Source organism: Hippopotamus amphibius, chromosome 4, assembly GCF_030028045.1.
Source record: "Hippopotamus amphibius kiboko isolate mHipAmp2 chromosome 4, mHipAmp2.hap2, whole genome shotgun sequence".
Lineage (NCBI taxonomy): Eukaryota > Metazoa > Chordata > Mammalia > Artiodactyla > Hippopotamidae > Hippopotamus > Hippopotamus amphibius.
Genome location: NC_080189.1, coordinates 21,340,742 through 21,364,880, shown reverse-complemented (window position 1 = coordinate 21,364,880; position 24,139 = coordinate 21,340,742). Strand labels below are relative to the sequence as shown.

General features: G+C 48.3%; 1 protein-coding gene across 3 annotated transcripts in view; it reads right to left on the bottom strand.

Annotated features, from left to right (window-relative positions):
- The window catches only part of PLXNA4 (plexin A4), a 362,426-nt gene that overhangs the window by 138,638 nt on the left and 199,649 nt on the right, over nucleotides 1-24,139 (bottom strand). For 2 of the 3 annotated variants that reach the window (XM_057733462.1, XM_057733461.1), the window contains exon 3: nucleotides 13,686-13,817. In XM_057733462.1, coding sequence (XP_057589445.1) covers nucleotides 13,686-13,817 — 132 coding nt within the window. The remainder of the gene's footprint in view (nucleotides 1-13,685; nucleotides 13,818-24,139) is intronic. The other variant, XM_057733460.1, reaches the window with a different exon arrangement.

Here is a 24,139-nt window from a genome sequence, read left to right as displayed (position 1 = left end):
CTTTTTAAAAAAACATCAAATACAACCTGACAAAGTAAATGACTGCTGACCGTGTTAAAAGAGTTATTTCCTCTGCAGAAGGATTCCCATGGTACTCTTAACATACAGTCTATTATATAAGCATATTGTAAAGAAGGGTCCCTTACATAAACCCAGAATTTCTGAATCTTCTCCAGTAAGCAAGATGTTGCACAGATACCACCTTTTTCCATGGCACCGGGCTCAAGAGGGCAAGAAAAGGTGGACAGAAATCTCTTTTCATTTTAATGGTCTAGAGTGGAAGAGTGCCAGGAATCTGGGAGTGACAACCAAGGGGATGGGAGGCAGGATTCTTTCAGTGGGCCTTGAGGAAGGGACCAGCAGAGGCTGGTGAGCTGGCTCTAACTAGTGTGTCTAACCATGGGGGCTTCTGTTCATTGCTCTAATTTATTTCTTTGTTTTCATGGCAGAATAAACTCCAAATTCCAGAGGTCAACTAAGTGCCTGCCACCAGCCCATGCGTGGCCAAAAAAGAAGCTTGGTGTCATCAGTCAATGCCAACTAGTTAATAATGACCAGCCTCCTCGCTAATGGCCCGAGGCTGGGGTCCTCGGGCAGCGAGGCTCTAGCAGAAAGACTTGCAGGCAGCTGCATGGGGAGAACGGTTTGCAAGAAGCACTTCTGCTGGCCACTTCCAAGGGCGTATCCACCCATGCTCAGCTCTTTAAGAAGGTAGTAATTAGTTTTATTCCCTTCGGTGCACATGGTGAATGCAGCAGAATTTGACATTTGGAGAGCCATTGGAGTCTGTCCCTCTCATCTTGATTTGCTTCAAGTTTATGTCTATAGCTAAGAAATATCAAGACTGCAAGGCAGTTCAAGAGTTGTGTTCAGTTCCCACAGAAAGAAAAGAAACTTTCAAGTGTCAGGATGCGGGGCAAAAGGAGGTCACTGCATATGAAAGCTGATGAGGACTCAGCCGGCCCTGGACCACACAATGTCTCCTGCAGACTGCAGGTGGTGAGGGCAGCCACTAAATAGGAGGCTTCTAGATGGCATCGGTGTCTTATGCACCTTTGTCCCCATCTCAGCATGGGGACCTACACACAGAATTACAAGGACAAAGATTTCCAGACCTGTTTTGTATATTGTGGTCAACTGGACAGTGTTTCCCAACTGGGAATTGGTGGCAGGCAGTGATGCTGGGGATGGGACACAGGTGTGCTACCATTTTGATCCTTTCAGCCCTTGGGGCATCTGGGAAATGCCTGGAGGAGACGTGCCCCCAGAGCCTGGTCCCCTCTGGTCATGAGGGGACCTCCATCACCCTAGCGAGCTGTACACATACATTCATTTTCCATGTGTACCTTAACAAAAGAACAGGTTGGAATGTATTGAACTGGTGCACAAATGAGAAAATGGAGACCCAGAAGTCTAGACTCACAACAAGCCGAGGCTCGATTCCAGTTAGCCCAACTCCGTCCAGCGCCTACACACTACCCCGAAGCTGTCATACCAAACTGCCAACAAACAGCTGTTGAAACCAAATTGTTGGAACTGAGAAATCACTTGACTAAAAACTAGTGGAGGGTCAGATGACGTCATTAGCATGGCTCGAAATGTGAGCCAGATGCTCAAAGCCAAAGTCAACTTACTGCCAGTGTTTGCAAGACGTTCTCCCCTAGGCCAGTGGTGTTTGTTCTGACCAGGACTTCTGGCAGGAGATGTGTTTTACATTGCAACCCAGGGCACACGCATACAGGTACATATATAGTTTCACAGATAGCACTTACCTTTACTATGTTTGATGGACACTGTTCTATTTGATTTTCGTCTGTTCCATTTAAAAAAAAATTCTGGTCATGACCCTTTAAATTGATTTCATGACCCATTAAATTGATTTCTTGACCCACTAATGTGTCATGACCAGCAGTTTGAAAAACACTGGCCTGACCCCAATTTCAGCTCTGCCTCCCTCTCCAGAGAGGGGAACATGGAAGGTGAGTGTGGAGAAGAGTGAGATAAGAGATTGGGATAAATAAGGAAGGTGGTGGTGGGAGGAATGCCAAAAATAGGATACAAGGAAGAATGGGGATGGAGTGAGACAAAGGAGAAGTGAGTGGGGACCGGGAGACAGAATGAGAAAAGGCTAAATTTGGACAGACCAATTTATGTCTGTGTAACGATTCTCAAACTCCACAGTCATTCTGGCCATTTTGATACCAGAATCTTCCCCACCAGCTTTCACGGCCATAGCCATAGTGATGCTATCTGCTTGTCTGAAGGTTTTCTTATCTGTCAGCACTCACTCACATTCCTTACTGTTGTTCCGGAGGGAATTTTCGATCTGCTGATCAGGGATCTGGGCCCTAGAAAGATCTAGACGGCATTGGGTAAATTACCCAGGAATAAAGAAACTGACCACAATGACTCCACCCAGACCAAAGCACCACCTCACCATGGGCTCTATGGGCTTCTGAGCTGGGTCTGAACAACAAACTCTCAGGTACAGAGGAGGTGGTTTTAAAAGATAACAAGAAAGTGAAAATCAGAGATTGAGATGAGAGTAATTTACGAAGCAGCTGCAATTTTACACACTCCAATGGCCAGTGGGTCTCTAAAGAGTTTCGAAGGCATACCTCATAGTAAAAAACAATTTTTGAGCACGCACTTACAAGGCTCGTATATTTGTTTACAAAGAATACCCATGTTCTATTTCTTAACATCACTGCATTATTAAATATACACAAAATTAGGAAATTAGGAAGTGAGATAAAGATAAAATACCATCCTAATTTTTATTTTCCATTATTCATGAACGATACAAACATTTTACTGTCACCACGAAAATTATTATGAATAATGGCGAGACTGATGTTTTAGGATTGGCTTCATTATTTTCGAAAATCCTTGCTTAGCACTTAGTGATACGAGGTTTTGAGGTCTAGGGTTCAATTTATTTCAATAGTTTGCTTTAATGGCTGTCATAACAGAAAAAGGCACCTCACGTAGCCACAGAGATGCAAAAAGCACACTGTTGGCTATGCTGACTAAGTCAAGAGATATATATTTTTTGGTTTCATGCACCAATTATGTGAAGATTGTTGTTGAAATTCAGCTAGTAGATTTCCATCTTCTCTGATGTCAATCAGCTGTTCTTTTAACTAATCGGAAGGTGCTGAATCTTTATATTTTTTAGCAAATGGGTTAAAATTTGCAGAAACTCTTTATTTGGAAGGTTTTTAGGCAAGTAGGAGATTCTGTTTCCAAGTTTTTAAAGTTTTGAGATATGAGTTTTTCGTGTCACATTTCTTCATTATCAAAGCCTATAAAGGTGAAAATATTTCCAAACATCCTTTTTTTCTTCCCAAATGGTCTCTCTATGCCATAAATGCTTTCTGAAAGTAGTTACTTTCTAACTCATTGTTAACACTTTACCTTTCTATTGAGGGGGCAGAGGAAGTGTTTAATTTTTCAGAGTTATCAGCAAAGTGGCATAGTTCTGACAGCTGCTTCTCAGAGCTGAAAAGGTCAGCAAATGTGGAACATTTTGGTTCTTTAAAAAGAAAAATCTTTATATTTCCATAACCAGAACACCTCTGTGCTGTACAAAAAAAGAAAGTTTTCATGCTCACTCCCATCTCATTGCAAAATATTGTAAAGATTCTAAAGAATTGTTTTTTACAATATCGATACTATCGGTTGCACATAAATTGCAAATTTGTTGTCATATACTGAAAATGAATCAGTCAGTAAGACCACCAGTGTCTACAGCCTGGAGATGTGGCCCCTCCCACGCACCTCCGTGCTTTCCTGACACAGAAATGGCTGATGCATAGATTAAGGCAGGAAAACAGTACCAGGTATCCACTGTATAGTAAATACGAGTGAAGCCTAATTTCTTCTTTTAAGTAGAAAAATAAATAGCTGTTCTAATCATTTCTTCCCTGGCCCCATTATTCTTAGTGCCGTTTAGCATCAAAGTACGCTTGAAGACCGCTATCCTAGGGAAGCAAAAAAGGGCACTGAATGTTTTCGAGTTTGATCTTTGCTGTTCTGGAGCAAAACGATACATAAATGGTCTCCTCTAAATCATTGTGAGTTTAGGAATATCGGATTATCCGCCTTCATTTAATTATTGAAGATAGAGTAATAAAGATCTGAGAATGAACAATGGCTCCTACATTAAGAACCATCTGAGAAGATGCAAAGGGGTGTAATCCACGAATCCCAGGTCAGATCCGTATACATCTGAATGGTGATGCTAACCGAGATGCAGAACTTTCATAATTTTAGCAAAAGTGGTACCTTTTCAGTGAAGAACAATGAATTGAGGATTAAGGCTGGGGCCCAAGTTCAGAGCTGAAGAGGGCTCCATGTACCTAGGATCGAAGAGAGATGGTCCTGGGGGTGCTTGTGAGCAGAGCGAGCCCAGTTGGGGTGGGACTGGAAGGAGAGAACCCAAAGTCTGGCTGTGACCTTGAGGCTCAGATCAAAAGAACCCTCATTTCCCAAACTCAGAAGAGTTAAGACCAAGAATCCAGTCTGTAGAGGGATGAAACAGTACAGAAGAAGAGTGACCAGGGCCAGGCCTAGAGCCAGGGAGACCAGCTAAAGAGAAGGGAGAGAAACCTGGAAAAGCTGGGAAAAGATAAAAGTGAGTTCTTTCCGAGTGAAGGTTCCGTTCTGGGTGCTCCCGGTAAAGTGAATTTCATGGTCAAATGAGTCTGGGAGATATGACCTCCGAAATTTGCCAGTGCACCCCTAGCTTGGAGATTTATAACACTCGATAGCACACGGACACTCTAAGAAATGCTACAGTCAAGATATCTGCTTAACTCAGATTTCCCCAAATGTATTTGACCAAAGAAAGCTTTTGCTTTTATTTTTTAATATCCTGCAAAACTTTGGCTCTGATGATAAAATGTGGGGAACCCTGGACAGCTGATGTTTTAAGTGGAACCGAGGCAAGGGACCAGTGGGAGACCTCCTGTACCTGCGACACTTCACGTGTGTACCGCTCGTCTCCTGAGACAAACAAGAGTGAGCGTTATCGCCAAGTCCTGTGGACTAAAGGGGGCTGCAGGGGAGTAGGGTTTCCCTTGAGGGGGTCTCTCCTCCTACCCCGAGGGCACCTGCAGGTGTGAGTGGTGACCCCCTTCCGCAGGCAGTACCTCAAGGAAGCGAGCTGGGCACAAACAGGCCACTAGAGCAGTCCCAGTGCCCTTGGACCCAGGCTGGGAGGCAGAGCTGACTGAGCCGTGTGACCCATGGAGGCCACCTTGGTTTGCTCTCTGCCATTTCAGGTACCCCAAAACGGGCCCGATAGGTCTTGGACGAGACGGCAGTGAGTGTAAGAATGAGGGAAGTAAAAATATTATAGGCGGAATTTTTATCAATAAAATATAGGCACCCTTCTAATAGGCCAGCATACTGAAAATAATGAAACTGAAAGCTAAGAGTTGTTGACCCCTGTTAAGTGCCAGGTGCTGCACTCAGAATTGTATATACATTTTCTGATTTACTCATTGTAACCACCCAGGCAGTGGGCACTAGCCTATCCCCATGTTACTGTTGAGAAAACTGAAGTACCCAGAGGTTAAATCATTTTCTCAAAGTCACATAGGTGGAAAGTGGCAGAGCCAGGACCAGAAACCAGGGCATATGGTCCAGCTCATGCCCTGAACGCCCTCAGGTTACCTAGCAGGTACTGGATAGCCTTCAGCACCAGCACTGAAGCCTTTTCAAGGAGGATATACCTATTTCTCCCCTCCTTCATTGTTTTGCACAACTTCCTTTAAATATCCAGACAGTCTCTTCCCCAACCATCATACACTCCCTTGAAATGATCGCATTGTCTCTGAGTCAGTTTCACATTCATGTCTCCATTGTCTACACGTAGAATTTGAAATGCACTTAAGAGACTCAGATCAGATATAATTCTGCCATTTGTAATTTCTACTTTTATACCTATATTGTGTTTAGCAAAGTCATGTGACATCACTAATGCCAACTAGTCATCTTGAACAATGGCACCAGTTAACACGCATCTATTTACTTTTGAAAACGTCTCATTAATATTCAGACTGAGGACACAACTTAAGTATCCGGTATTTCTCTTTTTCTGCAGAACTTCAAGCATAAGTCAAATCGGTTCTCACTGAACTTAACCACTTCCATTCAGATGCCATCCCTGGAGGAAGGGCTGGGATTGAGGGGGGTTAGCGTCCATCCGCACCCACTCTGTGTAAGGGGATGGGGTACCCACAGACTTGACACTTGTCTTGGGAAATCCCCAAGAGCTCCCGCCTCTAAACCAGAGACCTTGTGATACCCACCCAAACCCTCGAGGAGAGCATGCCCTTCGGGCTGACATCTACCTCCACCAGGGCCCCAACCGCACAAGGTGGTTGCAGTTCCAGTTGGAACCCACAGTTGGACCCACTTTCTTTTCAATGGCCTGCACGCTGGAGTTGCGCCCACCTCACTCTTACAGAGCTTCCAGAACATGCCTTCCTCTGCTTTTCTCCATTCTGCACAGTGCCTGGACCTGTGCTGGACATACAGTGGGCACTTAATAAACACACACGGGGAGGGTCCTGTAAGGTGGCAGAGACGCAGCCCCTGGCCCTGCCTGCCCGCGCTGTGGAGGCTCCGCACGTGCTGTGAAGTGGTACGTTACAGGTGGTGGTCTTCACAGAGACACTTCGAGTGCCCCGAAAGCATCGGGACACTGGCACCGAGCTGAGAGTGCATCTATCAGGACAAGTGCCCAGACAGATGCCCAGTGGAGTTCAGGATGAGAGAGCTGCTGGGCGTTCCCCTCATCACCTGGCCCTTGGACTTCCTGTCTTTCCTCCCACGCCCCCCCCTCCCCGCGCGCCCCTGCCCTACCTTTATATACTAGCTCTTCTTCTCTTGTTCAGGGCACAGAGAAGGAGAACAAGCTATTTTCCCATCTGCCCTAGAAGTCTTGGCAGGTGTTATTCAGGTGCCCAGTATGTGATGACCTCAAGCCCAGTGGGGCTGGACTCAAACTAAATTCCTTCCCCAGAGCGGAAGTAGAGGCACAAAGAAACCCCAGCAAGCCCTGCGGAGGGACGCAGCTCTGTCTGATTGGGGTGGCAGACCCCAGGCCCCCGGCCCGTCAGTCTCCTGGATGCAGTGCCAGCAGGTGTGAAGGGGGTGCTCAGGCTTTCCTGGGGGATTCTGAAATGGACTGGGGGTGTCAGGGAATCCTGGGGGGCTGGTGGCCGGAGCTGAACTGGCCCTCGGCCACCAAACAGTGGTTTGTCCAGGTGTCCCTACCCCTGGCGGCAGAATCCTCTAAGATTATTAGCCATAACTGCAGTGGTAATGACGATTGTGTAGCCACCCATACCAGGCACTTTACATTTACCACCTTCAGTCCTAAGAGCCTGAAAGCTGGTTATTACCCTTCGTGTTTTCCAACTGGAGAAACTGAAGCACAAACTCTGCTTGAGTGACTTGCTCTGGGCGGCAGAGCTGGTGAGCGCTGAGGGCCAGGGTGAAGTCCCACGTTCACGGCCTATTCACGACCACCCTGTGGTCTCCATCATGCGCACACTTCTGCCTCCCAGTCACCCCCACGATCGTCCGAGAAATGCCAGGCACTCTCATTTTTTCTTCTTGGGGAGGCTACTGAACTCGACCCTATTCAGAAGTTGGAGGCTTTCACGCCTCTGTGAGTGGCCCCTTAGAGGCATGTCAGTTGGAAAAGAAATGTGCGGGTGGCAGGGTGCTTTGCTGCCTACTCCCCTTATGGGGTGTCCTGGCTGTGTCTGGGGCCCTGTGTACCCCCAAGATGTTTTAGAATAGAAGTGGGCTCTTGCAATCTTGTTTAGGCATACTGGAACAAGAAACCACATAGAGGGAGTGTGGGGGTGGCAGGAGTGGAGATCAGGGGCGGGGGAGGAAATCAGAAAATAACTTTCAAAAATAAATTCTTAATATTTGAAAAAAAAAAGAAGAAGAAGAAGTAGTGGGCTCTTGTCCCAACTGGCATTGGGCTGGAACTAAGGAAGAATAAAGCAGGGGCCCTGCTTCCCCAGGCAGTGGGGCAGTTCTGAGTTCTTACCATCTCCTCCAGCGCCTCATTCAACCCACCCCACCACCAGCAAGTCCTTTGATTTCTGAGGCTTATTTCAGCGGCCAAGGATTGGGGTACAGAGCTGTCCTGGTGGGAAGACTAGGAGATGAAGCGCCTCTCTCGCCCCCACCGAGAGCTCCACGGTCCTCTTTGGAACAGGGGCCCGGAGCAGACCTTGTAGTAGAAGTTGAGCTGGGTTCTAACTTGGCTCCTCTACCAGCCTGCTGTGTGACACTGAATAAGCCATTTACCTCTCTGGGCTTCAGTCTGTTCGTGAATCCCAGGGGGAAAGGCAGCAGGAGAGAGCTACACCTGAGAAGCCTTGAGGGCTTTTCCAGCCTTGAGGTTTACAACGCTATGGAGAATCCAAGTCCCAGCACCGCAGTTAGGACCTGAAGCAGGAAGTCATCCCCCTGTCCAGGTCCCTCCCAGGGAGAAGGAAGGGAGACGTGGAACATCTCAGTCATGATGCACGGGAACCTTCGGGAACAGCTCCAAACGGGAAGGCTTCTGACGGAGCGCAACTGGGTGAAACACCGCAACAGCTTTCCTCTTTTTGTGAATGTCTGAGGTGGCGCGCGTGCTGTCCCGCGTTCTCAGGCCTGCACTTCAAGTCCCCTCTCCCGGGAGCTATCAGAAACAGGCCCGTCCGGGCGCTGGGAGCAAAACGCCCAAATGGCCCTGTCACGGCGTCGGCCATGCGAATGCAAACTGGAGTGGACAGCGCGGCCCTGCAGGGGCGGGAGGAGCGACAGGTGCCTGGGGACCCGCGCCAAGAGAGTGGAAGCATTCTCACAGGAGCCATCACCTTGGACGCGGGAGCTCTCTCCAGACTCACTGTACGTGTATGAGACCCACGTCCATGGACCCCGGAGCTGGTCTGGCTTTGCATCGGCTCATCTCAGAACATCCTGGCAGGCAGGCGTGGGCAGGGAGGGACACGGAGACACAGAGGAGCAGTAATGGTCCCCTCATCACACGGAGGGGCCTCGGCAGAGGCATCACCCAGATAGGGGTCTGAGTCCCAAGGGGCGTGAGCCTGTCTGTCTTGAACCCCAATACCACCTTCCCCTGGACGGAGCTTCCTTCTGAAGCCCACAACATGGTACAAATCACACTCACAAAGCATCCTCTCCCCAGTTCCCTCTCTCCCACCACTCAGGCTTAACCATCTCTCAATTTCACGAGCCAGGCAAAGAGCCTGAAAAGGAATACAAAGAACAGGGAAGAGGATAGGGATCCTCGAGAGGCCCCTTCACTTCAATGCCCTTCCTGAGAAACCTTTGCTGGCCGCTCTGTTTAAAATTTCAACCCTTTCACCCTGACCAGTCTTCCCAATCCCCCTTATCCTGCTCCATGGCATTTGTTACCTGCTAACCTACTACAGGACTTATTTAGCAAGTTGATTCCTCTCGGTTGCTTCCTCCTTGCGGAAACTGCGAGCTCCTAAAGTCAAAGATATTTATCTGTTTCTTCACTGGTGAACCCCCAGTGCCGGGACTGGTGTCTGGCACAAAGTAGTGGCTTAGTGAATATCTATTGAGTAAATGAATGAATCAGGCCTGGGGGATTCGTTACAAAGCAAGATGGTCCTTGCTACTTCACTACGGGATTATGTTGGAGCCAAGCAGAACAGCCCCTGCCGGGCCCTGGTTTCCTAGGTAACTCTGACCACAGGCAGACCCGCCTCCTCAGCCCCTGCAGACATCTGTATCCTGGGGCCACAGCTAGGACTGGAGTGCCACCAGCTCATGAAGGGGACAGGCTGTGATGTCCCCAGGCAGCTGGAAGCTGACCCACTGTCCACAGGAGTCAGTAAAACAAAGAACGCCATGAGAGGTGGCTTTGGCCCAGACACAACTGAAAGTGTATCTCAAAAGCAGAAACACGTGTTTAAGGCCTCTGGCTCTCAGGCAGGGGAGAGGTGGCGTGTGGGGTGGCAGGGATGCTGAAATTCACCGAGAAATCTGCCACTCGCTCTGGGGCCTATCAAAGAAGACACTCTCCCTGTGGGCGGAACAGCTGCTTCTCCCCCCAATAGGGGGTCGCTCCAGGGCACCTGAGGACAGCCCGGCTCTGCCACCTCGTCTCCTCATTTGTCTGCCTCGCTGACATTTCCTCTCACTTTTCTCCCATCCATTTGGCAGGTGTTTATCGCACCGGTTTCAGTGTGTAGAGACATTCCCTTGGGAGTACTGCAGTTGTAGTAAATATATACCATATAGATACACACAGGCTTGTACAAAGCAAGGAGACTGATGGAGACACAGAGACAGACACAGGGGACGGTGTGCGTGCGTGTCCACAATCGTGCGCACACACACACACACACACACACACACACACACACACACAGCCCTAGGGAGATACCCAGAGTCACAGAAAGGAAAAAGACAGAAACATAATATGGCACTGCAAGAGACAGGCAGACCCTGACAAAATGACACTGATACCTAGCAGGGCGCATTCAACCACTCTCAGAAAATGTGTACTTAGAAAGCAGCTCTCGCTGGACAAGAAATGAGAGGAACTCACATGTACATAACAACAGAAACAGTATCCCAGCTATAGGATTATTCAGCTTGCAAATAATTGTAACAATAGCTTCCTTTGCTCTCATCACTCAAGAAATTCCAAGGATTGTGGTAATTTTGTGCCAGAAATAGGGATGAAGACCAAATATACAATTCTTATTATAAATCAACATCACAATTAAGTATACTGTATATGACTAGCATATCAGATGTATAATATTAATCAAGAGATAGTTAAAATAGGCTATTTAAATTTAACTAGCAAGTTTATGTAAATGAAAACGCACAGCAAAAATAGTGCAGAGCAGGGCAAAAGTCATGGCGGTGATAAACAGATGACTGAAGTTTGGGGAAGGCTTTATGTAAAGTCTAGTCTTTTAATTACATAAGTTCAAACTTGGGAATTAAGATAAGCAATAAATCATTCATATCAGTCCTCTCTTCTAATTCTGCTTCAGGGAAGACACTGGGAATTCATTCATTCATCCATCCATTCATTCATCAAATAACTATCAAGGGTTCATAAGGCCAGGTTTAGGCAGGTGAAGACGACATAGAGCTGTCCTCCAGCTGCTGTCAGTCTGCTGGGAATGAAAGACAAGAAGGTCATCACAGCTCAGTCTGAGAAGAACTACCACAGAGGTGTAAACCACAGGTCAGGAACAGCTCAATGGAGAATGTCCCCATAAGTCTTAAGGGACAAGCAAAAATTAGATGAGAAAGCAAATGAAGCACATTTTCAGGCAGAGCTGACACTAGCGCCAACCATGTACCCTCAGCCCGCAGTCCCAGGCTGCAAAGTGTTCTGATCCGTCATGGCTGAGACTCACCCACCGGCCGACGGAGGCTGGTAGGTGTTAGTCCTGATGCCCGGGGCCTGGTATATCCCCGGATATATTTACTAAGCTGCTCTTGCCCAGTATGAGCTGCAGGCTGTGGGTTCTTGACTTGTCCTCCACTGGGCCTGGATCCCTGCTGAGGAGACTGCCTTGGCCTTGACCTGGACTCCTATGCTCCACCCCTGAGAGACCACCCAGAATCTTGATGTCACCACCTGACCGACTCCACACACAGCTGGTTCTGGAAACTCTTGGTGCAGTGTCATAAGAATAAGTGCCTCCACTCCTCAAGCCCACACTCCATGCCGGGCTTCGTTCACACTGATTACATGTACTCTGTCATTTGATCCTTGGAACCACACTGGTGGGTTTTATCATCACCCCCACATGCCAGCTGAGAACAACGAATCTTAAAAAGGTGAAGAGCTTACCTGAGATCACACGTAGTAAATGGTGGGATCAAAGTTCATGCTCGGACATCCTGACACCAAGGTCTGTCTGCTTACCCATCTTGCTGCATCACCCTTTCCCGCCAAGGATCTGCCACCCCCCTGGATGCCAGTGTTGGCCCTGACGTCAGGGCCTGGGGACAGTGATTTGGGTGGCAGACCACCCCTCCTCTGTGAGGAGCAGCCCCAGGATGGATGAAGGCCCTGATTCTATCCACCCCTGCCTTCCTCTCCTTCCTGATGTGCCCATAAGCCAGAGCTCCCAGCCTGCCTCGCGGTCAAGCCCGAAAGGGTACTGACCACTGACCGAGCTCTCAGGGACGTGGGACAGGTGAAATGAAGAACCTCAGAATCCCAACTCAGCAACCAGAGTGGGGACTCCACACAGCTTTTATATTTTCCTCTTTGGAAGTCCTTGGATGGTGTCGAGGGCCTTGGAGGTAGGCAGGGAGGGGGAGTGCGGGCCCCAAGGAAAAGAAATAAGGAATGAAAGCAAAGGAGCAGCTTCATATCAGTGCTGACTCCAGGGATAACATGCTCCCCTCTCGGCCCCACATGGGGCCAGTCCCAAGCCATGGCAGCCTCCACGAGGGCACCACAATGGGTCCCAGTGTGGCTAAAAGGGGGGGGGGGGTCCCACACCACGAGAAGATGTCATTGAGTTCTTGGGGAGGGTGGAGCTGCCGCGGGCTGCCAAGGGATAAAGCACAAGCCCCGTGGGTGGCATAATGCGCTGTTTATCTCCCCCACTCTGCAGCGAGGGGACAGGGAGAACAATCCAGGCTCTGTCAGCAAGGTCCTCTGGGGAGTTCAGGCCTCACTAGTGAAGATGAATAGGACGGGGAACCTGCCTTTGCCGCTCAGAGCTAACGCATGCATATTCAGGGGCTGGGAGGGCAGCTCCCAGAGTGACCCACCCTCCAGAGAGGCGCCGGGCCGAGGGATGCCAGTGTGAAGCCACGCTTGGAGTGGGGTGTGTCTTGCGGCGTGGGACACTGCGGGCTGTGAATGAGGGCCGCCCAGGAAATACCCTTAAATGGATGGAATTTCCAATGCGAAATTTCTTCCTTTGCCCGCTGCAAATGTATGAGTCCTGTTCTGAGCTCGAGAATCCCTGAAGAACTTCGTTCTCAGCTGAGTTCCAGAAGCAAATCCAACTCTACTTCCTAGTCCACGTGGGCTAACACCCGTGCCCACACCATATTCGTTCTGCCTGGCGTGGCTTCATGGAATTTGCTGGAGGTTGCACGTTAGAGTTCCAGGTGCACACAAAGGCTCAGGACACATGCTACAGCATCTCGCCTCACAGGCATAGACCCTGTTTCTGAATCTCCATCCATCTGACTCTTCCATGATATGCCTTCAACTAAGTTTTCTGGGCGACAAATCCTTGCCCACCATAGACCTCCGGGGTCCAGGAAGATGACCTTGGTAGGAGATAATATAGTGTGCAGGGAAATCCAGACCAAAAACTTGGGCATCTGTACCATGTTTCTTCAAAAGAGAGCAAATGTTGGCCGTGCACCTACACACAGCTTCGCTCTGAAGTTGGTGGATTTGTTCTCGACTCACGGATATTTTGATATTTGAATTGTTTCATTCTCTGTCTCGGCACACTCAGCCTCTGTCCCCAGGCAGCATAACGGAAAGGATACACACTGAGCCAAATAAATCCAATCCCCTCTCTGCAGCCGGCCTCCCATAGGTTTCCACGCAGCCACAGGCTAGTCCTTAGCGACAAGACAAATGTCTGACAGAGCTCAGAGAGCCTTACCTGCCTTTCCGACATGATGTAGAGCTGCTCGTGGTCCTTGGAGAAGGCCATGTCCCGGAGGACGGGGCCGGGGTCCACCACCTGCACCGTCTCATACTGGAGGGCATTGCCCCTGGGCCCGTCTACCCGGATCTGTGGAGAAGAGGAAGAGGAGAGCCGGTGTGAGTTCACATCCTGCACTGCCCGCAGTCCAGCTTCGGCCCCGAGCCCCCACCACAGGCAAGGGAGAGGCCGTGAGCCCATTGCCCAGAGGCCAGGCCCAAAGGAGCAGGAGTGGTCCCTGCCCACCACGGGCCTCACGTTGGGAACGGCAAAGAAAACGGATGGGGGAGACCAAGCCGGGCTGCACCAAGAATCTCGTGTTCTCCTCCCTGGCTCACTATGCCTCAGGCTCGAGTCTTCGAGGTCTTGCTTGTACATCTTTGGGGACTAGGATAGGCCTTTCTAGTTACTCAGGATAGTATTTATTGTTAAAGTGATAAAAAGGCTTTCTGCAACATCAAAAGTCCTACCTGATGTACTGACAGAATAGATGGAGAAAATGAGACGCAGTGCATTAAACAGCTGGCCTGAGCTGTCGAATCTGGTCAAATGAGAATCCAATTTGACCCTGGAGTCCATGTTTTTCCTTTCACTCCAGTGACACAAGGGACCCTGTTTCCTGATGGCTTTCAGATTTACTTCCTGGGGGTGCCACCAAAGGCAGGGGTCTCTGGTCTGTACAGAGGCTTTCGCCAGTCATTCCTGATTCTGAAGCTGAAACACTTGTGCTTGACAAATATTTATTTTAAAACTGCAGAGATAAATGAATGAAGTTCAAACTCTTCTTTGCAGATTTCCCATTAAGCTCAGGAAAACAACAACAACAGCAAAAAAAAAAAAAAAAAAAAAAAAAACTGGTGAAGGAATTAAGAAGAGATATATTTAGCCCTGAAAATCCAAATGCTTTGGACTCCAGTAGCCCTCCTCCTTCTGTCCCCACCCCCAAGCGACCAGATGTCCACCCTGGCCAGGTCCTTCCTTAATCTGAATGAAATGGGAGCTCATGCAAAACCAATTGGGATTACCACCCAAGTCTGACCGCGCGGTGATGGCCTTGGCCCCCAGCCCAGCCGGGCTTCTTCCCCAGCTGTGAATCACCCCTGGAGCAACAGCACGAGAGTGATACTGTGTGGCCTGGCTGGTCTCCAGCCTCTTTGGGCTGCCGGCAGGAGCAGGCGCCCCTCGGGGATGCTGGCAGAAAGGAGTCCTATCCAGTGCCCCGTGGTCTGATCCCCGAGGGAAATCGGATTCAGTGCCTGAGTGATCGATGGTCTTTCTCATTTGGCTCCAACTTCCCTGCTCTTTAGGAGGAAGTGATGTGCTGGATGTGGACATCTGAAGAAACCAGGTGAACTGGGCAGGGACAGAGGGGTGGACCAGGGAGCACCAATGGGGCAAGTTTTTCCAGGCCCGGGAAGGCAGGATGGGCTATGGCCCCCACCGTTGCCCACTCTGCCAGGGTGGGAAATCAGTAATTGAAAAGGTGGTTCTTGGGAATTCCCTGGCAGTCTAGTGGTTGGGATTCAGCGCTCTCAGGGCCAGGGGGCCCGAGTTTGACCCCTGGTCAGGGAACTGGGATCCTGCAAGCCACGCAGCACAGCCAAAATAATAACAATAAAATAAAATAAAAGACCTTAAAAAAAAAAAAAAAAAAGGTGGTTCTTTCTTTCACATCACTCCACCCCAATCCACTACTTGTTTCAGAAAACAGAAAGGAAAGCATCCATCCCTCCATCTGCTGAAAGTCTCACACAAGACGTGGATAAAAGGAGTTTGTGGTGGGATGCGCTGAATGATGGACAATCACGAAATTCAGGTAGGCTGGACCAGCTGCTGGCTCCCGGGCCATTACATGAATAAGGGCAACGAGAACTGCTAGCAACTGAGTGGCTGCTACGTGTCAGGCACGATGCAGGGCATTCTACATGTATTTACCTTCTCATTTAAACCTCGTAACTCCATGAAGCCTTAATGTTATTCTATTTACAGGAGAGGCACAGAGAGGTTTAATACCTTGTTCACGGTCACACATCTAGCGATCGGTGCCTTGACCCCTACAGAGGTCCGACCAATTCCAGAGTCCAGTCTTCAATGCACTTACATACTACACCAACACAAGCTGAGCCAGATCCTACTGGTTCTATAAACCTGCATCTCTTCTAGGAGCGAAAGTAGTGACTGTTCAACAAGCATCACCCAGGGAGTGCTGGAGGAACCATGTCTACCTACTGCAGTCCTTTAGGGAAAGAACCATGCATAGGAATGAAAAAGATGCTGCTGTAAATCTTCAAAATAACGATCCCTTGTTTTATACCTTGCTGAGAACGTTATTCTTAAATAACATTGTCTCATCTGATGGTTGTAAAATTTTTATGATGTGGACAGCCAGCATAATCATTCTCATTTTACCAATGAAAAAACTGAGACGGGGGCTGTTCTGTGCCTCGTCCAAAGTTCGGTGATAAACCAGTGATGGTCAGAACTAGAAGCCAGGTCTCCCAGTTCCTAGCTCGGAGCGTGCCGTTGAGCTGTTTAGATTTTCCCAGAGCCTTTGACAAGGTTCCACATGAAAAGGTATTTAAAAATAATGAGTCTCCATGGGACTTGGGTAGTTTGGCCATGGAGAGAGGACCAACTTAGAGACAGAAAAAGACACATTTCTGTATGGAGAGGTGGGAATCAGGGGGCTCTCCAAGCACTAGGGTTATGACTGGTCTTATTTTTTTTTTATTATTTTTTGGGGGTACACCAAGTTCAATCATCTGTTTTTATACACATATCCCCGTATTCCCTCCCTTCCTTGACTCCCCCCACCTCGAGTCCCCCCCACCCTCCCCGCCCCAGTCCTCTAAGGTATCTTCCATCCTCGAGTTGGACTCCCTTTGTTATACAACAACTTCCCACTGGTCTTATTTAATACTTTTTATAAATGGGCCTGGAGTAGGGAGCAGGAACCTTTACAGCTGATCCTAAGCTCTTTGTAATAGCAAGAAGGCCAGTGATGGAAATGAACTACAGAAAGATGGCGCATCCTCTGTAAGTACTGAGGGCTGGGAGGAGCTGTATTTGGGCAAATAGACCCGGGATGTCAAGTCTCGTGGTGGCAGAGATCATGCCTGTTGTACCCAGTGCTACAGCCCCAATGCCTGGCACAGTACCCAAGGCATGGTTGGTGCTCAATAGTTGTTCCTGACAAATGATGGCGAGGGTATGGAGAAAAGGCAACCCTTGTACACTGTTGGTGGGATGTAAATTTCCACTAAGGGAAACAATAGAGTGGTTTCTCAAAGAAAGGACTGCCATATGACCCAGCAATTCCACTCCTGGGTGTATACTCAAAGGAAATAAAATCAGTATCTCAAAGAGATATCTGCACTCCCATCTCCCTCTAAGTATTACTCACAATAACTAAGATTTGGAAACAACTTAAATATCCAAATATCTGTTGATGGATAAATGAATTAAAAAATGTGAGATATATATATATATATATATATATATATATATGATACATATCATATATATATAATTCAGCCTTAAAAAAAGAAAGAAATCCTGCAATTTTCAACAACATGGATGAATCTGGAGAACATTAGGCGAAGTGAAATAAAACAAACACAGAAAGACAAATCCTGCATGATCTCACTTATATGTGGAATCCAAAATAGTTAAAGTCCTAGAAGCAGAGAGTGCAATGGTGGTTTCCAGGAGTCAGGGGAGGGGAAAATGGGAAGATGGTCAAGGGATACAAAGTTTAGTTATTTTCTTCACATACACACCCACGAAAAGGATGAAAATGGTAACTATGTAAAGTGATGGATACATAGATTATCTCTATTGCAGTGATTATTTCACAATATATGCAATAAAACATCATCATATACCTTAAATACACACAATTTTTATTTGTCAATTGTACCTCATTACAGATGGGAAAAGTAAGTCGTCACTAAGTAAATGACCAGCTCCCTCTGGGTAAAACAACCCACATTCTACCAGTCAGACAACGGACTCTGAGCTGATCAAGGTAAGATCAAGGTAAGAGGACTTCCTAGGTGGCACAGTGGTAAAGAATCCGCCTGCCAGTGCAGGGGACACAGGTTCGAGCCCTGCCCTGGGAAGATTCCACATGCCACAGAGCAACTAAGCCCGTGTGCCACAACTATTGAGCCTGTGCTCTAGAGCCCGTGAGCCACAACTATTGAGCCCATGTGCCACAACTACTGAAGCCCACGCACCTAGGGCCAGTGCTCCACAACAAGAGAAGCCACTACAATGAGGAGGCTGCGCACCACAATGAAGAGTAGCCCCTGCTCGCAGCAACTAGAGAAAGCCCGTGTGCAGCAACAAAGACCCAACACAGCCAATAAATAAATAAAATAAACAAATAAATTTATAAAAAAAAAAAAGATCAAGGTAAGAGACAGAATCAAAAAAGGAGAGCTTGGTTGTCACCATTTACTGCTCCTAAGACTCCATGGCAGCCAAAGAAGCCAACAGAATGTCAGGCAGCTTTCAAATGGAATTCTAGGGAAAAACAGGCAAACAGAAGCCATTCTCCTGGCCCAAGTTCACCTGGACACAGAAAATCACGTTCAGTCCACCCCTGATAGGTTAGAACAACCCAGATGCCTGTAACTCGAGGACAGCCTAGGAAAGATTTCCCCAGGCTACAAAGACACAGTTGGGATGAAAGGAGACACGGTGGCCAGTGGCTGTGGTTCAATCACCATCACAGGGGCCACACCAAAGCTTGCGAGGTGACAGCTTAGAACAAACAAGATTCATTATTGTACACGTTAGGACAAATAAGATTTATTGTTTTATACAGCGTAGATGATACTTGTGGATCAACTAAGCAGTGAGAAAGAATGAAAATAGATATTGATTTTTTTAAGGTAGAAAATATAAAGAAGCCATTAATGTAAAGTTGGGTGTTTAGAAGATGTTATTCTCTGAGGCGGACACCAAGGAGGAACCCGCATCCTCAGCCTGTGTCCTTTGACAGAGTGATGGTCCACACTCATTCATCATCCACCGTGCATTTATGGAATGCCCACTGTATGCCAGGCTCCGAGCCAGCCTCTGGAGAAGATTGGTGAGTCCCAGCCCTGCCCTCTGAGAGGCCAGTCTCCTGACAGGCTCAGATTTCACACGATTGAGGTCAGGTGGCAAATGCTATAGCAGAGAAGTGTTCAAAGGTCTCTTTTCCTTCTTCCCAGGAGATTTGGCCAATTGACTGGAGTGTAACCAGGAATTATCAGCCCAGCCCTAAGTGAGGCTCAAGGGAGCATGTGTATATTACAGGACAAAAGGGCTAATGCCTGGCACCCCCTTCTGTGAGTCTGACTAATAAAATACATAGTGGGTAATATCAGATTTATTCAAACACCCCCTCCAGAGACAAAATCTCTTCAGTCAGTAGGTAACAGATTTTATAAAGACAGGCTGACAAAGGCAGGTAAGAGTGAAAATATGCAAAAGGAGGTCAGAGGGGACATTGTGGCCATCTTCATAGAGCACTGTCCTAAGGAGACAGTACAAATGTGCTTGCTGAGTCCTGACGGGTGAGGTGTCCCTTCAGGCCTCACCACAGGCCCGATGGAATGTTCTAGACAGCACTGGACAGCAGAAACATAATGCCAGCCACCCATGTGGGCCACACGTGCAATTTTAAAATTTCTAGTTGTGATTACGTTAAAAAAGAAACAGGTAAAATTAATTTTAATAATCTATCTTTACTAACCCAGTGTGTCCCAAATAGTAGCCCTTGAACATGTATATAGTATAAAAATCGTTAATGAGATATTTTACGTGTTTTTTCATACTATGTCTTTGAAACCTGATGTGTATTTTACACGTACAGCAAAACTCAATTTGCACCAGCCACATTTCAGGTGCTTAATAGCCATGTGTGGCCAGTGGCTGCCATACTGGACAGCACATTTCTTATTTCCAGATTATTCTCATCCCGGTGTTCTGATTCTGCACCTACCAAGTGACCCTGTTGATACTAAGTTGCCTTGGTGACTCTCCTCCTAGGGGTGCCCTCAGTGGAGCTCCTGCCCACCCCTCTCCCCTGCACAATAGCCTGTGTCTCCCATTACCTTTAATCATAGCATAACACATGCGCCCCAATGTCCTCACTCTTTTGGAGCTCACAGGCTGTAAGCACCAACCAGCGGTATGGTCCCCATCCACCCAGGCAAGTCATATGCACAGCTGTGTGGGCCCTGGCAGATCTAGGCCAGCCCTCAGCAGGCTCATGTGACACACCCATGCCCACTCTTCCCACCTCCAGGCTACAGGCACCCTGGACCCACCTCCTGTGTGGCAGGAGCCGCCTGCATCCTGGGCAGCGGTCAAAACATTTAACAACCACTAGAGGGAAAGGACCAACCAATCAGAGGAGTTGCTTTGGGGTCAGGTGGTCTTCGAGGCTCCCAGCTGCATCAGGTATTACTGCTGGGGGCGCAGGCGGGATGGGAATTCTTTCAAGATTTAACAACTGGTGAGTTATTTACAACAGCAAAGACCTGGAAACAACCTAAATGTCTGCCGAGGCTGAATGGATACAGAAAATGTGACTCATATCACATAGATATAGTACGAAAATGTATATACTGCATCTCCATATATAGATGCTTACAATGCACTAGTATTCAGTGTTAAAAAAAGAAGGAAATCCTGCCATTTGCGACAACCTGGGTGAACCTGGAGGACAACATACTGAGTGAAATAAGGCAGACACGGAGAGACAAATACTGCGTGATCTCACCTATATGTGGGGTCTAAAACATTCGAACTCATAGAGACAGAGAGTAGAATGGCGGTTGCGATAACGGTGGGGGAGGCGAGGAGGAAGGAGTGGGGAGATGCCAACAGGTACAAAGTTTCCGTTCTGAAGGATGAACAAGTTCTGGAGATCTAAGGTACAGCAATGTTAACAACCTCAAAGATACTCTATTGTACACTTGAAATCTGCTAAGAGGGCAGATCTTAAATGTTCTTATCACAAACACGTGTTACAGAGGAAAGAAACCGGTAACTCTGTGAGACCACGAATATGCTAAATAGCTTGACCGCGGCGGTTATTTCACAACGTAGATGTGTATCACAACACCAAGTCGTACACCTCAAATATACACAATTTTTATTTGTTAATTATACCTCAACAAAAACGAGAAAAGCAACAACGGTCGAGGCCACGCTGGGATGTAACAACCGAGCATTCGCCCTGCCTGGACCAGGCGGGACCCTCCATCACACTGTGCAGCGAGCACGGCGCCACCCCCGCCACGCGGCTTTCCCAGCACAGGCACGCGTGCCCGAGGGCACACACAGGCGCTTCACCTGCCCTCCCCAGCTGCTCGGTCTCCAGCCCAGGATAATCCTAGGCAGCCTAGCCCCCCTTTCCCTCCAGCCCATCCACCAGGCAGCGCAGCCACCTCTCCATCCCTGGCACGGTGAGCGTCTGCGCTGCCAGGCAGACTGCTATTAAAACATCAGCAGGGTGGCCTCCGCAAAGGTCAGCCATTCGGGGAGCTCCTGGCAGCTGCTTGTTTGTTTATTGGAACATGATCTGGGCCGGGCTGTTTATTTACATCCATTGAAGGATTGAACGATAAATATCGTCTCCTAGTAGCAGGCAGATGCTTGCACTAGAGCGTTCTGGCTGCTGTCTTGCTTGAAATAATCTCCCTAATGAGCAAACAGAGCTATTCATCTTTAAAGATGCAGGCCAGCCCCGAATTCCCCTTTCCTCTCTCCTTTCACATCCTCCCCAAATTCCCTGGTCAACGTCCACACCGGCCAGATATCTGGGCCAGGCCCAGAGGGTGGGGTCTCACCTGGCAGGGGCTGGAGAGGCAGGATGGGCGGTGACTAAACCCAGACACCTGTGTCCCGGTTCCCTCTAAATTCTCCCTCGGGACCCTTGCACTTCCAACACAGAGGCATGTGAACCAGGCTCTGCTTCTTCCCCCAGAAGCCTCGAGACATGACTTTGGCTCCCTTACATGTCCTGGCCTCGACCTGTCTCCCACGGAGGCAGAAACAGAATAGCCGTAAGGACCCTCCGTGGGAAATGAGGGACCAGGATCCGCTTCTCTGGCACATACAGGGCTGCGGGGTCTCTCAGGAGGGAAAATAACAAACTTCGGATCTTGTTTGTGCTGTTTATTCAATTGGCCCCCAAAGGCTCAAAGTGGTGCAACTCTGGTTGTCGTCACCCAGAATCTGGCCACACAGGCTGGAAGGCAGGTGACAGGAGGAATAAGCACACCGTAGAGCGTCCGCATCGGGCGCCGAGTAGGTCTAGCTCCTTGGATGAATGAACGAATGACTTGAGACGCTCACTCCGGGCCTGAGCTGTCGCAGTTGGGACCTTTAGATGTACAGCCATACAGCCACAAACACACACATGCTCTCTCTGTCTGTGAGGATGAGGTCACGTCTCCACTCAAACACGGCCTCTACAACTTTCCTTTTATAATTTTACGACAAAGCAATGGATGGGGAGGAATTGGAAGGGTGTGACGGGTGAGCAGGAAAACAGACACAAGTACGAGGTGTGAGTATCTTGGCAACTGGCTGAGGGGGGGGGCTACCTCCCCACAGGGCAGGGGGCCCCTCTGTAGTCTCCGTGTCCCTGAGGAAGAGCTGCCGGGTTCTCAGGGCGCTGGCTGGGATGACCTCTAAGTTCCCGCCAGACTCCCAGGGCCTGCAAGTCTACCCCCTGCCAAGGGCAGCTCCTCAGCCCCAAGAGCTCACTCTCCATATTCCTATAACCCCAACCAAGGACATCTGCAACAAACCTTCACTCATACTGCCACTTGAATTTTCCCCAGGGCTTTCTTTTTTTTTTTTGAGTGGCATGTCAATTTTTTTTTAATTTATTTTATATTGGAGTATAGTTGATTTACAATGTTGTATTAGTTTCAGGTGTACAGCAAAGTGATTCAGTTATACATATATGCGTATTCCCTCTTTTTCAGATTCTTTTCCCATGCAGGGTGTTACAGAATATTGATAGAGCTCTCTGTGTTATACGGTAGTGCCCAGTGCTTTCATTTTTAAATTCACGTCTCTTCCTCTCCTCCAGCTCTTCCAATCTGCTTCCCCTGCTCTACTTTCTCTTTTTTCCATAGCACTTGTCACCTTCTCACATACTATATAATGTATTCCTTTATTATGCTTATTTTTCTTCTCCATTGCTAGAATGCAAATTCCACAGAGCAGAAATCTTTATCTTTTGTGCTCACTGATTTCTCCCAAACCCCTCTACCATGCCTCATAGTAGGTGCTCAATAAATACTTGTTGAATAAATGAATGAATGGAAGTGCTACTCATCAATGTCTTCACTTGTCCCCAGGACGCAGGTTTCTTCCTTATCTTATGACAAAGGAACCGAACAGTTGGGAATGTTAGCACTGGAAGGTTCAGCAGCAGGAGAGGAGCTGGAACCATCCAACCCAAACCCATGGGGCCCGCAGTGCCCGTCCCACCAGCAGAGTGGACCCTGCCTCACGCCACAGCCTCGCCTCCCTGCCTTGAATCCCAGGGCTCGGAATGCAGGCAGAGCCCCTGCTTCTGCATTCAGCCTGCTTAAGCCTCCCCAGAATAGCACAGTGAGGGTGCTTTGTTTTGATTTCCTTTTTCCAACCAAGAGAAAGAGTTTGCAAAGGGAACTGCAAGAGTGTAAACAGTAATTAATTAGACAGGCCCTGCACGCGCGTGAAACCCGCACTGTTACCAAACATTGTCAGGACAACAGGTCCCTTTGGGTCTCTTGTTACACACACACAACCAAATGATGCTGTCTAGGTAGCCATTAGGACTTCTTGCCCTGTAGGGTCCAAATCAGAGAAGTCAGGGACCATGGCCTCCATCTCTCCCCCACCTGCTTGGGTGGTGACACAAAGAACAGGATACAACTCCAGGAGAAAAAGATGCTGACAAAATAAAAATGAAAGACAATATGGTTGATATGAAGGAAGTACCAGAAAAAGGTTCAAACCAGCATGTTTCAAATGTGAAATATTTAAAAACAGCTTTTCTCGTGGCATCTTTCCAAAGAGTCTCATTGGAGAGAACTGCATGCACAAGTTACTGATTTGGAAACCTGGTGGGGCAGCCAGATGGTGATTCTAGAGTAGCCTGTACCCCCAAATCTTGGACAGCTTTTACCTGTGTGCCTCTAGCCACAAAGGAGCTTGGGCAGACCGCTCCCGCTCCTAGAAAAACAAGTACCCTTGAAGAGACTGTTGATCTATGCCCACCACTCATTGCCACGTGCTTTACACACATCTGCTCATTCGTGTTTCAGAAGACTAGAGTCCCCTGGCTCCTGAGATGCCGTGTGCAGGCAGAGAGTGTGTAAGCAGAGGTAAGCCCACAGGCAGATGGTGTG